General features: G+C 41.5%; 1 protein-coding gene across 1 annotated transcript in view; it reads right to left on the bottom strand.

Moving 5' to 3' along the window:
- LOC122875593 (voltage-dependent calcium channel subunit alpha-2/delta-4-like) overlaps positions 1 to 15,615 on the bottom strand; it is a 161,337-nt gene extending 145,722 nt beyond the window's left edge. Inside the window, exon 1 of the mRNA XM_044194945.1 lies at positions 14,896 to 15,615. Coding sequence (XP_044050880.1) covers positions 14,896 to 14,912 — 17 coding nt within the window. The 5' untranslated portion in view covers positions 14,913 to 15,615. The remainder of the gene's footprint in view (positions 1 to 14,895) is intronic.
- Positions 15,616 to 16,207: the final 592 nt, after the last annotated feature.

Here is a 16,207-nt window from a genome sequence, read left to right as displayed (position 1 = left end):
GAGGACGCCTCTGTCGTCTCTAGAGGGCGCTAATCTGCTGTACTGCCTGTTTGTGTGTGTGTGTGTGTGTGTGTGTGTGTGTTTTGAAGGCCATGAGGGACCCCATGGGACTCTCCAGTTGCAGGCCTGCAGACTGGCTGGCACCCTCAAAGTAGCTTCTTCATCCTGGAGACAGCTGTTGTCTCCGTGACGACACGATCGGCCAATGAGGGAGCGGGTGGGGGGTGGGGGGGGTGTTGGCCTGTGTGTGTGTTGGCCTGTGTGTGTGTGTGTGTGTGTGTATGCATGGTGTGTGTGTCATATCTAGAGGCAAGGACGTTTTACTTGTAAATAAACACAGACAGAAATTAATGAAACCTGGGAAATTAAGATCCAGATTATTACATGAACTGTATGAAACACAGCTTGTGTTTGTATGTGTGTGTGTGTGTGTGTGTGTGTGTGTGTGTGTGTTAAAGTGTGTGTGTTTAACTGTGTGTGTCAACGGTGCAGTCCAGTTGGCTCTGTGCAGTAAACACCATTCCTTCAGTCCCACTGTGTCAGAAGAAAAGACTACATATAGATTCAGCAACAAGGAAACATAATTCTGGGTCTGATCCTGCAGTTAGCAGCTGGACGTGTGAAGAGCCTGCTGGGACGAGACGCAGGCTGCACTAAAACAGTGTTAGCTTACGTCCAGCACACAGGCCTGACCAAGACTGAACTGTGCTGTACGTCCTGACGTGTACATGCAAGCAAATCTATCTGTGCAGCCCAACATCCACAGAAATAACATTCTTATTGGTCAATTCTGCAGTGCACCATTTACGTCCAATATTTAATGTTTAGTGCCAAACCGGGAAGTTTTGGGACCTTAATGTAGCTGGGACCAAGACCCCAGGAACAGCACTGGGCAGGGCAGCAATTTTGGTGGAAGTGGAAGTCAGACCTGCAGATGCGTGTTGGCCCAGAAAGACGTTTTTTCTACACACAACCATCACAAAAGAAACTGCTGTAAAACGATGTAGGAAAAAAAATAAAAAATAAAATCAGAAATTACTTCTCGTGCTATCAGAATTTAATCCAATAAAAAACACAAATGTGTTGATTTGCTGCTTTTTTTTGTTTTCTATGATAGTTTGGACTTTTGGTCGGACACAACAAGCAATCTGAATTGAATTCTGGGAAATTGTAATGTGCATTTTCGGAAGATCATCGGAAGATTAATAAACAATAATAATAATAACAATAATCATTAGTCGCAGCCCTACATGTACTACATCTGTCTTTCACGCAGGAAACCGGAGTTTACATGCTAACCCTCACCAATTTCAGTCCTACAGTAAATGTTGCCTTTTTCTGTCTCTAACCTTAACCCGGCCTTTACCACAGTGTAGTTTCCATGCACAAATATTGTAGGAATACTGGAGAACAGTTAGGCAGAGGAGTTGGTGGATGTGAACCCAGAGGAGACAGCTGGTGGTGAAGTGTCTGTGGTGACGAATCCTCCATTAACCTTATCCAAGACCTCAGCAGACAGGTGGAGAACGTCACGGCCCTTTAACCAGGTGAGAGAATGAAGAACAAACTGTAAAGTGATTGGCCAGATGATGCAGTGACAGGGCATGACATTTGCTCTTCAGGAAGTGACCCAACACCTCTGAGCATGATGTCCGATGAACTCGTAACCTCCTGCAGGAAAAAGCGCTGATGTGGTCTGCGTTCTCAAGACACAGCTTCAATACAGCGAGACAGGTGTGTGTGTGTGGGTGTGTGTGTATGAAGATAGCAGGTACAGTTTCTTGTCTATCACTTTCAGACATTATTTGTCGGATTTTCAAATATAAACTGAACAAAAAAAAAAATTCCACAAAATGCAAATTTCTATTTAAAATTTTTTGCTTTCAGATTTCAGATTTCCGTTGAGTCTGGTTGAAGATAGTCTGGTTCCAGACCTCTGAACCGCCGCCTACATCTCTGACTTTGGTTTTCTTTTGCGTTGCGCTCGTCGTCGGCCGTTTCCCCCTGGTTGGAGACGCTCATCCTGCTGTGCCAGAGCCGGGTCCATTCCAACATTAAAAATGGCAACAAGGATGGGTGAAACCAACGTGGCTGCACACACCAGCCGAACAACATCCCACAAGGATGTGAGAATTTGTCTCAGCATAGTAAAATGAATATCTGAGTTTTGGACAGTTGGCTAAACTAAAAGACATTTGATGACATCAACTTGGACTTTAAGAAATTGTGATGAACATTTAATTGATTAATCAAGAAAATAATCTGCTGATTAATTGATAAATGAAAATAATTGTTAGTAGCAGCCCTACATTCCTTACCGATCAACATGCATTAACCTTTACAAAATGATCTTTATCTGTATTAACCTGATAGTTAGTGACGCCAAACCATCTGGTTAATTACTGGTTAAATGCTGCGTTTTGTTGTGTATGTGAACCAGTGTACGCATTGGGACGCAAAATAATGAAAGTGAAATCAAATGAGTGACCTTTGACCTTCTGACCGGAGTTGAGTTTAGCAGTCAGTGTTGTGTAGTGCTGCGATGTTGCAGTCTGACTGAAGAGCTGAAAATTTGTTTTCTGTTTGTTTTGATTGGCTCATTTTGCTTTTAATTGTCTGTTTTTAGCCAACCAGCAGGACTAACCTAGGGACGGTCATGTTGGTCGCTCCACAGGGAGACATCTCAACAACAACTGCTAACATGTGAACATGCTCATCATCCCCTGGTTTAAGACAGACACACGAAGCCAGCCGAATTTAACCGAAAACCTTTTAAAAGCTCTGAGCGGTTATTGCATGAAATCACTCTTTAAGTTGGACATTTTTTGCCGTGAGAGACAGTGTGAGCCACTCCATCTGGTTCTCCTCCGCTGTCCCAGCATCCTCTGCTTCCTTTGCAGTAGCTGGATGGAGAAACCTGACACTAACTAGTCGGGGGGGGGGGGTCAGGCCGAGGTCAAGGCCATCGTCCAAATATCAGGAGCAGGCGATGATCAACGAGTTCAGCGTGTCGCAGGAGAGTCCGACCCTAAAAACACTGCAGACAGTTCTGGACTGAGGGATTCGTAGATGTTGGCTGGACTTCTGACGGCAGAAAGCAGATTCAATCATCTACAACAAAAAATATTTTACCCCTTCCTGCCTCTGGTGTCCGGCCATGTAGGCAGTGTTGGATTTGAAATCTCTGTCCCTAAAATATCCGTCACCATGCTGCACCACCCTAATTAGGACCGCAACAAAGAATTATTTGCATTTTACAAAACAATCCAAACTTAAGGTCCACTTGCTAGTTTTTTCCAGAGCTTTTAAATGTATGACACTTGGCGTTTACTCAACTGTCATGCAGATAGGTCTGCTGACATGCAAGCACAGAAGCTGTTATGGTTTCATTCGTAGCACTTTTAGGACTTCTCATCTGTGCTGGCTCGAATGTGAATCCTGTAAAAAGCTAGTAAGTGGACCTTGATTTGGAAATGCTTTGCCAAACTGCTACCTCCAAGGTCAAAATTGAACTTTGATTCTTAAACATTGGTTGCTGCTTGAAGCTACAGTTTTTTGGGGGGGAAAACGTCCCTCGATCAAAGATAAAGCTGTCCTTTTCCCTCCCTAATCAATCAATCAAAACATTTTAAGAGACTGAAAACTCATTTTTGCAGGTTTCTAACTGTTTTAATTGTGTGCATGCTGGAGCCTGACTGTGAATGTCTGCTGGGCATCGTTTTTGTAAAGTACAATATATTTTAAAGCAGTTTTTATAAAACAGAGTTAATTCACTTCATCGAGTTTGGATGAAAACAGCAGCTCGCCTCCTTTATATCAACAGTCCAGACCGAGGAGCGACTCCTAAACACTAAGTGGGAACCACTGAGTGATGCCGACACGTCTACAGGACCTGAACCCCCGAAACTCTCCTCAGACTTATCAAACAAAGGCTTTTAGTTCTGTATTGCAGTTTGCTGAGCGAGCGTAAAACCAGCAGAGAATAAAATGTTTAGACAGCAGCTGTCAAAATGTCCATTAAGGAAAAGAATGTTTTGTTTTTTTAAAAACATGACAAAGGATTAATTGTGCTTTAAACATGGTCATGTTAGCATTCAGCTTAAAGGACAAGGCAGGTATTATTCTGTATTTTTCGCATTGTCCAAAACCAACCATGTGTTAGTCTGTCTATCAATACTTTAACTTCACATCCCTGTCTGTAGCACCCAGCTCTCAGCCCATCAATGGTTCCTTCTGAAGACGTAAATCTTTAAAAACATCTAACAAATATAGTTTATTTTTTTTAAAGGCTCAGTAATTTCCTAAAACAGCTGCTCGCTGTAGTTTTTAATCAAACAAACAGGAGGAAATAGTGCATTTGTTGGGGACTATTTTCAGCGGCGGATGAGTGTTTGGGGCAGCAGGACGGTGTGTGTGGGACGGAGTCAGAATAAACTACAGTGTGTGTGTTCATGGTAATGAAGGAAAATGTCACCCAGTGCAACAGTGCGGCTCGCTGATGTGTTTTAATAGTTTCTGGACAACAATGGAGCTCTGTGGCTCAGAGGACGAAGATATATCAGGCTGTGATTCACACACACACACACACAACACTCACTTCATTGTTGGCTTCGGTCTTTTTAATGGATTTATTAAAAATAAGAAAAATGTAGAATATCACCAGGCTTATTATTTTGTCTAAATACAATATTTTTTCATAATATGTCATAAATCAATGTCACTTTCATCCTGATCAGACGAGCTTCTTCATTATCAACGATGCCGTGCTGAACTTCAACTTAGCAATGAAAATCTTTAGTCTGCTCTTCACAGATTGATTACCCACGACCCCCCCTTGTTTCTGGGACTTCCTGGTCAGAAAGTCATTTGTCAGTATTAAGGTGGATCATGTCGGGAGCCACCGTAGGTACCAAGGTTAGGACACAGCAGTTGAGTAAACATCAGTCAGGGTATCGCTTTCAGTCCGGCTGCTGGCCTCACCTCAGGGTAAACAGAGGCAGCGACCACGCTCACCGCTCAGGTATCAAACTGACCCGCGACTTACGCTAAAAAACCCTCTCATTTCTGTCAGACTGACTGAGAAACACAAGAGGAGGAGACGCTCAGCGCGCAGACAGATGATGACGGGGTGTTTATGTCTCCTCTCTGTTAATCGTGCTATCAGGTGTCCTGTCTGAGTGGAGGCTTTCACTGCAGGTCAGCCTGCGACCTGCTGGACCTGGACCGTCCCCGTCCCCCCCAAACATCAAAACTGGTCCATGTTTGAGCAGTCTGATTAAAACATGCCGATACGACTACGTGTTGGTACCAATATCAGAACTGTACGTTTTTCAATACCTTACTTTGAGGAACACAAACCTGTTTTTGTACAAACCTCTTTTTATCGTCGCTGAAGAAAAACAGCTTTCATCCGTTCAACCGTTTGGTTTTCTGCTGCACCACGAACATTACGCCCTCACGGGACCGCTTGTATAGCGACAAGGGCTGTCACTTGTCATTTTTTTATTCTAAATTTGAACTATAGTTCGAAGGTAGGAAAACATTAAATATTCAATGTGTAATGATCTGTTTGAATTAAAAAATTCAAACAGGCCGTGCCCTTATACACTGTCCGTCTGACCCACTGCAATGTTAGCGCAAAATGGAGAACACTTAGCAGATAATCATGACACCAAACCATCTGAGGAGTAATGTGAGGAAATATTTTGGGTTTGAAACCACGGATGGAAAAACTGTGGATTAAGGAAAGGCTGTAAGCAGACTTTCCAATAACGTCAGCTTGTCTCTCGGTCGGCGGAGGTACCACAAATGAAGAGAACAGCATCAATTCTACAGCGAATCGAAGTATTAGGTTAAGTGGGCTGCGTTCCAGCGGTGGAATGAAACTAAGTACATTTACGTGCAAAATGAGGTACTTGTACTTTACTTGAGTATTTCAGTGTTATGCACCTGTATACTTCTACTCCGCTACATCCCAGAGGGAAATATTGTACTTTTTACTGCACTACATTTAGGACGGTGTCGTCCCTCATTCGTCCAGGAGTGTTCCATCGTAGAAAAGGTTTCAGTCGTAGTCATCTGGACACAGACCGGACACATCTGGCCTTATCAGTAATCAGGCCTATTGTTTTTATTGTTTATGCAGATGCATGATAGATGCAGCCAGAAAACAATAGGCCTGATTACTGATCACTGGGCCATCTTGGAAACTATTAGGTCAGTTTCAGGTGAAACTAGCTATTAACAGATACTCAGGTAGACTCCTTCCTGAGGGCGGGGCTTATGTAACTCAGAGTAGCTTAAATTTCCAGTTCCTGTCCAATTTTTTCACAATTGAGAATGACTTCCGGATGGGAGCCGAAACGTCTTGATTCTGAAAACAGTGTCCAGATGACTACGACTGAAACCTTTTCTACGATGCACTACATTTACTTTTCAGATTACAAACCTTCGTACGCTTCCTGTCCATACGTTTCCTTCATGTGCTGAGGAAACTCCTCCTCCTCCTGAAGCTGAATAAACTCTTTAACCCCCCCTCGAATCAGCTGGGAAACGTATCGTCACGAAGCTGAAAACAGGCTGTTTTTCTCTTGAAAAGTCGATTTTGTAGAGATACGTGGTTCTCCCAGGACAGCGACGCTACAAACATATGATGATCTTATAGACCATGATGCATTGCTGCAGATTAAACTACCCAACAGTATATAAAGTAGTTAAAATGAGCTCAACCTTAAACCTCTGCAGCAGTAAAATGCAACAGACACTGACAGGGAACATATTGCTGATAATACTCACATACTTTTACTTCAGTGAGGTTTTGAATGCAGGACTTTTACTTGCAGTGAAGTATTTTCAGTGTGGTATTAGTACTTTCACTGAAGTATCTGAATACTTGTTCCACCACTGTTGCGTTAGTTTGAATGAATTCTATCTTGACTTTTTGTAAAAGTGACAGCCATGGTGGCTACAGACTTTGAGGTTTTGGATTGAACATGTGTTTTGAACTCTACATATTTACTTTTTGGATTACAATATTAAAAATAATGACACAAATCCTGATGTGGGGTTTACTAGTAGCCTAAGGGTTTCACAATAGAGAGCTTTGTTGCATGTCATCCCTTCTCTCTCTCCCCTCTATCTGTCTCTACTGAACTAAAGTCAGAAAATGCCCCAAAAATACTTTAAAACATCATAATCTGAATTCACATCAGTGACTCTGTGTTAATGTGGTCTGCTGAAACCCCTCCTCCAGTCCTGATGGTGGTTTTTCCTGGTCAGTGACTCAGCCGGGTCAGAAGCTCGTTTTGTTTGTGTATCTGAATTCCCAGCTGGCTCTGAAGTATCAACTCCGTAAAGCCAAACAGAGGAAATGGTCAGAAAGGTCGTGACCTTTCAGCCGTCGGGTTCATGTCCAATCAGAAGGTCACGGACACCGAGGAGAGATTCCGTGTTTCCGAGTCCGTCGATTAACTAGTCTGTTAGTGAGTTAAAAAAACCTTAAACTCAATAGAGTCAAACAAGCATGGTGGCATTTTATAACAGCAAGTGACGTCAGTATCTAAACCCAATATCCGAGAGCTGAAACAGTCGGTTGATTAATTGTTTGACTGGTTGTTCTGATTAGTTTGTCGATTCAATCTTTACAATGATACAATACGATTCAAGTACACACACTGAAATAACTTTAAAGTGAATGCCTTTGGGGGGGTTTTGGACTGTTGGTCAGACTTAACCTATTTGAAGACATGAGTTTGGGCTAATGATGATGGGTGTTTCTCATTATTTTGATATTGCACAAACAAATCAGTGCTCCTCAATTATCACATTTCAAAAAGTATTCAGTTCAGTTTCACCTTTTTTGACATTTGAATATTTGACATTTGAATCCTAAAATAATCAAGTCATGAAACCATTAAGATGTCGAACAGCCGGTGATTCGATGGTACAATGAATTTACAAAATGAAGGTTGAGATGCAAAGGTCAAAATTCACTTTTAGGCATACATTTTGCAGTTGTTAAAAGTAAAAACAATCCTGTTATCGGTTGCTTTCATTCTCAACATTTGTTTCAGTGTTAAAATCCTATTATTATTTTCTAAACAAAAAAACGTGATGAAAGCTAACTCTGCAGCTGCAGCCTGCCTCGTTTGGTGAGATCAGGCCCTGAAAATCTTCCAAAATCAGTTTTGAGAGCCGTTCTCCCGAGTTGGTACGAAGCTGTAAACACCACATTGAGAGTTATTTGCTGCTGGTGTGTTTTGGCATTGAACTTGGCGTCCTCCTGCACGTCTCTAGTCCACTGTTTGACACTAAACTATCACATTTCCAAAACAGCGGCGACTCTCCGCGCGGCCGATGAAATATTCAATGATTCTTGGGTTTCAGATCTTCACCGGCCTGAATCCTGCGGCTCGTACTGCGGCGTCCCCCGGGTGCCCCGCCCGCCGGAGCCAGCAGCCACCTCAGCAGAGTTTGGACCTCGTCAGTCGGAAGCGGGCCCCTGGGAGCCATTTATAACCCGACCCCGAGCTCGCGGGGCAGCACTCGTTCTCCTGCACTTCTCTGCCAAGTGTTAAAAGAAAGATTCTTAAAAATGGAGCAGCCATATGTACCGCACCCCGGAGCTTTAAATGAGCTTTTCATCGAGGAGGGGGTTGGGTTTTCTCCTCTTACAGCCCAAAGCACTCAGAGCCAAGGCCAGCCGCCTGCTGACAGGTCGGCCATCTTGGAGGATTTTTCTGTGGTGGTGTTAGAAAGTTACCAATCCACTGGATGTTCATTTTACCGTTGTTGTTTTTAAATAGGTTCAACGTTAAGTTAATTTGTGAAGCATACCGCGTCACACTAAAGGTGTGCTGGTATACTGGTTTTACTACTATATATATATATATATATGGTGAAACAAAGTGATGGTAACAACACCGCCAACAATTTTCAATTATGGTCATTACCATAACTACCATCCTTTTCAGAGGGCACCATGAACACATCAGCTCTCCTGCCTTCAATAGCAGTTTTACTTTGATTAGCCATAAAGATGCGCCTTTCTACCGGTCAAACAGAGGCAGAGCAGCCACAGTAGGACCAGCAAACCAGGCTCCTGGCACTCACTACTGTGGCCATCTTGATATGCAAACATTAGCTAGTCGACCTACAGAAGCGAGGCTCGTTTATGGGTGCTGAGTTGAAACGTTAAGTGACTGACGAAAAGGAAACTTGCTGCCTCAAGATAATACACATTACACTCAGCTTCAGTTCTGCTGTCAGTAGTGGAGTGGAGGTAGTGTTCTTAGAGTCCAATATAATTGCGCCACTAGCATGTCCTGTGCACATTTAAAAATAACTAACTATTAACACTCAAAAGAAATCAGAGCATGTAAGAAAACATGAATGGGTGCATCGAATCTAAGAGAAACAAAGTGTATTTAATGTAATTCCGGTCAACTGTCTTAAAACCAACCTGGTTTTGTTTATGTTGTTTTAAGTGAATTTGATGGTAGTTCAAAGACCAGTGTGTAACATTTAGGAGGAGCTATTGGCAGAAATAGAGCACAGGTCGTTTTTATCTACAGAGGGAGCGGGTCCCCTCTCCACGGAAGTCGCCATGTTGCACCGCCATGTTTCTACAGAAACCAAACATTCGCGTTTTCGCAAGTTTCGCGGCCACCGTAGTTTCTCCTACACGCTTGGAAGGGGAGGGTGAGGTGAGCGGTATTCAAATGGTTGCAATCTACAATTTCACCACTAGATGCCACTAAATCCTACGCACTGCTCCTTTATTAGTCCGAGAAAGTTGCAGTATACGGTTAATTGTTTTTGGTGTATTTTAGCATCAATAGTAATATTTCAGGAACGTTCACAGCATGGTTGTGAGTAAAACCCTTTCAGATTCAAAAGACTGCAAGTGACACAGACTATGACTGAGTTGAAAACATGCAAACCTCATTCATTTTAGCAAAAAGAAATACAGCTGTGTGAAGTGAAGCTGTAAACAAACCTAATGACTATGTCCACCAACATACACAGATTTTTTTAGTCTTGAAGAAGCATATTGAAAGACAGAGTAAATACAGAGGATGACGAACTGAACGACAATTAGACTACGATTAGAGCTGCATCAGTAAGAAACCCCTGAAATCCAGTGAGACGGTGAATTCCCGCATGTGACTGTACCAAAGCAGAAATCGCCATTTATCAAAAAAAAAAATAAATCAGTTAGCGTTCCTCATTTATGCTGCTATTTGTGTGGCAACGGTGAAGAAACAGAGTTACAAAAAAATAAAAATCTAGCTTTGTATGAAAATGGAGGTAACACAGACTGCAGGTGAGTGAACTCTGTAAGAGCCAGATGAACTGACACCTGTGTCTGCTGGCTCGGTAGTAAACTATTTTCAGTGGTGAAAGTGGACTGCAGCTGGTTGTATCATAAGGTTTGGTGGATACTCAAACACATATTGTACATACAGTACATATAGGCAATATAATAACACACAAGCTAAACGCTAACGCTGACAATAAATGTTGCTGTAGTTACACTGTGAACCTGCCAGACTATCTGATCAGGGTGAAGGCAGGTGGAGCTACGATGGGAGTTAGAGGTGACAGAAGTGTCCTGGCTCTTACGCTACCAGCAGCCAACTGCTACTAGTCAAACTATCAACCGTCAACGGTCAAGTTTCCATCCAAACGTACAGCAAATTTTAACCGATTTTCTAGAAAAGCAGCAAAAAAAATGTGAATATTAGGAGTTGGTGCATGGATATAAACAGTTGGTGACAGTCGGGTGCCATTAAACCATTGCAGAAGAAGGAGTAAGTAAAAGAGTGCCAGTCAAAGCTTAAACGATGTAAAAAAAAAAAAAATTTAATAAACACGATGGAAATATGGCATTTGTGTTTGGACACACCTATGAAAATAAGACCCAAGCTGTAATAAACCAGAATCATCCTTTAAGAATAGCTGAATTATTATTTGCAGCCTGTACAGCACTAAGCTTAATATTAACCAACGATAAATGACATAACAACAGGAAGTGTGGGAGAGTTGCTTCACTGAAACAAGAGTCAGAGCGCTGCAACGAGGAGTCGTGTGTTCCCAAAATAAAGCCTGAAGACTTGAGCGCCTCTGGTCGGGAATGCGAGTTATGGACGCTCTCTAAGCCCCTGGACCAGATTCCATCTTAAAATAGCGTCCTGGGTGAAGAGAGACGTCCTGAGGCCCCGGAGCTGCTTTCTGCAGGAATTTACACTTCAGTTAATTGGCGTTTTCTTCATAGCATCGGTGGACCGGATGGAGACCCAGGAATATCTAAATATCTGTGCTATCTGTAAAAGGCGGTGAGGCTCTGACCTTTGACCTGCTTACTGTTGGACCCTCATAACGTTGGTGATGGTGTCGCTTTACCTGCAGGAGTTTGATGGCTTAATAGACTCGGTTGTAAAATTTGCATCACAAAAGCAACAGAAGACTGTTTTAATTTGGCTCTTTTGTCTATAAAATGAAGATTTTGTCCAGGCGGGAGGTGCAAGTGTCTTGTAGCTAACTGTACTACAGTCCATCACTGTTTGGGTCTGTATGTGTTTAAAAGCGTTCAGGCTTTTAAATAAGATATAAAAACTGAAAATTAGAAACTTTGATGTACTGTCAGTAAGTTACCTTGCTTGAAAACGACCAGTCACATCACAGAATGGACGGCCCACTTCTTAGACACAGCGGAGTTGGCTGAGTTAGCTGAACGCACCACATGCTATTGTTATGCTAGCAAACGGACAGAACGATGGAACAGAAACTTCCGGTGTCGGCACAGAAAACGACAGCTCAACAGTCACAACAGCCTGAAACGTAATGAACTGTTGTGGATAAACGAGGTAGCAGCACGTCGGTGGCAATGGCGACACTTTGGCTACCTAAAGCCGCGTAAGCACATAAAGTGGACGAGAGAGTCCCAAACAGGGCTTCGGCTACTTAAAGTCAAACAGGCTGGTGATGTATACTGTTTGCTAAGCCGGAAAACCTGTCGACAGGAACAGGAAACGCCAGCACACCAAGTATATCACCTGAAGCAACACCATCTAATAAAGCACACACAGTGCAAACGTTTACAGTCTCAAACACCAGCAATTAGACCCATCCCACCCATGGATCAAGCAGCAGACCCCAGCAACGATGCACAGTGGGAAAAAAGCATTTAACCTTTTAAATAATCTGTGATAAAAACATTTCTCTTAAAGTTATTTACTCTGTGGTGGTTCAAGTATGAAAAAAAAAGCTAAATTTGATGGAAAACATGCGTATAGAGGTATAGAGGAGCGGCTAAACAGGAGAAAATTAAGTGGCCAGAAAGTGGTGGCATTACGTATTTCTTCACAATTTTCCAAAATCAACCGGAATATCCATGGAAAAAGGGCACTGTCACGACTGTACGGTGGGCAGCCTCCCACTGCGGAAGGATTAATACTGACAAATGTTTTGTTTATTAAAGAAATAAAACAAAAATAGATTTTCTGTTAGCTCATACAATCCTTATTTGTAAGGTTAGGAACCCATTGCCATAACATTGTAGGTTTAAAAGGAAACAGAAATAGTGACTTTATATTGTGATAAATAACAATACCCAACTGATATGAAAAAAAAATTACCATGATAACATGTTTTGCCACATCACCCAGCCTTACATGGCCTTTCAACAACAATCCTGGTCAACTGTCCTAAATTTCTAACAACCAACCCCGCTCATGTTTTTAAATGTGTACTTTATGTTAATGCTTTTGCAATATACTGTCCCCTATTCAGAGTTCGCTGGGTTTGATCAAATCCAAGGCAACCGTGGTGTGAAGAGGTTTTACTGTATTTTAGCTGTAATAGCAGCATTTCAGGTTCAAGATAAAGCCTGAACCTGAAGCCCGTGGCACTGTGATGATTGGGGGAATTACAGCTGTTACTCACAGAAAGGGCTGGGGGGGGGCACAGGAAGTAACCTGTAACTTAAGGTCCAACCCCCCCCCCACCCCTCCCGTTAGCCTGAAACAGCAGAGACAAAACATCATCAATGTATGATTTATAACGCTGAATTTGTCCGTGTGGAAACGCTGCGTCTCAGCGATGAAGACGAATGAGTCGTGGTAAGAGACGTCACTTTAAACAGGGGAGTGATTTAACCGGAGGATCATTAGAGGAGCTCCACACGCTTCTCACGAGAGAAACTTATACACTGGAGTTCAACAAAAACACTGACTAATAAAACTAGACAACCTGAAAAATGTATCTGCGATACCTGAAAACTACAAAACTGTATTCAACCTATACTCCGATACAAGGTGCAAATCACTAGTGAATACAGACACGCAATCATTCATTCAGTTAAAAGCTCACGTTCACATCACAAATATCAAATACATGGCATACACACTCCTTTTATCCATATGCTTAGCATGCAAAAATGGCCGACAAGTAAGCACAGCGGAAAGGCAGCTGCTCCCTCGAAAGAATATAAAATTTTCCCCTTTTTTCAATTCTTTTGTTTTTGTCTAAAAAGTGAACTTAAACAAGGTTAATTCATAGTCAAAATAACTGATAATTGTAACTGTTAAAATGCATTTCATCAAAATAAACAACCCCAGTTTTGGTTGGTAGCCGAAAGCTCGTCGGAGCGTCGGAGAAAGAAAGTTTGGCTGCATTAGCTAAGTGTTAGATTATATGAAAGAAATGTTTCAGCGCTCCGCCTGATGTGTGGCTGTGGTTCGAGTTGTGCACATTCAGTAATGCATTTGAATTTCTTTGTGTAGTTTCTGCATAGTGTTGTGTCTAACAGCACTCAGCGCTGTACGGCTGTCTGTACAGTCTAACAGCGAGGCATTTAATACACAATCAATCTTGCATGCTCAGAGGAAAAACACCACGTCAGTGTACGTCGCATAAAAACACACAACTCTTTACAATTCTTTGTAAATTTAGTTATTTATTTAGCACTTTCTGTTACTAATTCAGCTCTTTTTGGCTCCATCAGCCACAATTATCAGCCGTTGCTTCCGCCTAATAAAACCTACAGTAATCCACTTGCATATTATTTTAAAAAAGTACAACAGAACAACACATAACGACAACAAACTAAAGAAATCTTACTGGAACTAGATGACCTTCGGAACAGGCAAACAAACAAACAAATCACAAACTCCACACTGTCAAAAACAGAAATTACAAAATTACATTGAAGGATCAGACAAGCTCAGTACAACCTCCATAACCAGTGGTGGAAAGTAACTACATTTACTCAAGTACTGTACTTAAGTACAATTATGAGGTTCTTATACTGAGTAATACTATTTTCTGTTACTTTGTACTTCGACTCCACTACATTTATTTTAAAGCGTTGGTTACTTTACAGATTTAGATTAATAATACAAAATATAAAATCAACAAATAAATTACAATGTATTATTATTGATTAAACTACCCAGCTGTATAATAAAGTAGTTACAATTAGCCCCACTTTTACTGGCTGCAACATTAAAGTGATGTAGTTTCACATCATTAATTATAAACCAGTTCTGAAATGAGCCAATCTGCATAATGAGTACTTAAAAGTATATTTTGATGCTAAAATTGTGTTTTACTTGTAACAGAGTGTTTCTACACTGTGGTATTGCCACTGACATCAGCTACCACACAGCCGGTAAGTAGACGGAGCCAGTAAATAGACGGAGCCAATAAGTAGACGTAGACGGAGCCAGCAAGTAGACGGAGCCAGCAAGTAGACGGAGCCAGTAAATAGACGGAGCCAGTAAGTAGACGAAGCCAGTAAGTAGACAGATCCGTGGCGGGACATTTAACCAGCAGGAAAGAAACCAGCCATCAAAGAGGCAGAAACAGACAGACAGAGGCTTGTATTTGACTCACCTTCTCCTCCCCCTCATGGAGGTTTTCTGGCCCGCATCCACATCATAATGTCCCGCTGAACTTGCTGCTTTTCGGCGGTTGGAGCTCCAGTTGCTGCTAGTCTTCCTAGCTAGCTAAAGCGCATAGCTGATGTTAGCTAGCTAGTTAACTCTCCCGGTTGTTTTATTTGATAACTTGCTAGAGTTTGTTTGTTTGTTTGTTTGTTGTAAGGCTATACTGCAGCAGCGACCACATCCTACTTGTTTTATTAATCAACTGACGTCAACTTCACCTGGCTTCTTGTCCAATAATCTGGACTTGATTATACACCTGAACCGGAGGAGTGCACTACCCTTTTTTGACCGCTCACATTGACCGACGTTTACCAGCCGTTACAACCCAGAGAGGCGCTGTTTCACCCACTTGAAGAACTCGGTGAAAAGTGGGGAAGAGATGGAAACAACTGTTAATTGACAAAGCAAGCAAATATTTAAAAATCATTTGTGTTACCAACAGTGGTGGAAGAAATACTGAGATGTTTTACTTAAGTAAAAGTAGCAATATAACCTCATAAAAATACTCCATTATAAGTAAAAGCCCTGCATTCAAACATGTAAGAAGCACTGTTGTCAATGTGGAGGTTATTTTAACAACCTTTTTGGCTGTTGGGTAACTTTTCTATAACAATGCATCATATTTTATAAACTAGTCTTGTGTTTTATTTGTAAAATCTTCATCTAAAGTGCAACTAGTAACTACAGCTGTGAAATAAATGTAGTGGAGTAAAATATTTCCCTACTGAAATGTAGTGGAGGAGAAGTATAAAGTAGCATAAAATCTATATAGTAAAGTATAAGTACCTCAAATATGTAGTTAAGTACAGTACTTGAGTAAATGTACTTAGTTACATTCCACCACTGGTTACCAATAACTGATCTAATTTAATTTGATGATCCCTTAATGACGACAGATAATAAACGATCATATTGCAGATTAAATGAGTCATATACTTGTTTTATTATTATCTTAACAAGTGGACTTTTCCAGTTTCCCATATTCTCTGCTGTAATATCAAATACATTATCAGGTATTATTTAAGATACCTAACATTTAATAACGAGGCTGCAACTAACAATAATGTTTTATTAATCTGTTATATTCGATTACTTGACAAATCGTTGAAAATGCCCACTGCAATGTCCCGGAGCCCGAGGTGACATATTTAAATTTCTTGTTTTGTCTGATCCGCAGTCCAAAATAATAAAATATTATTCAGTTTTATAATCACAGAAGACTAAGAAAACCAGCAAGTATTTGAGACGCTGGAACCAGA

This window comes from Siniperca chuatsi, linkage group LG4 (genome assembly GCF_020085105.1).
Source record: "Siniperca chuatsi isolate FFG_IHB_CAS linkage group LG4, ASM2008510v1, whole genome shotgun sequence".
NCBI lineage: Eukaryota > Metazoa > Chordata > Actinopteri > Centrarchiformes > Sinipercidae > Siniperca > Siniperca chuatsi.
The sequence above is the reverse complement of the archived record's forward strand: the minus strand, read 5'-3'. Positions and strand labels throughout refer to the sequence as shown.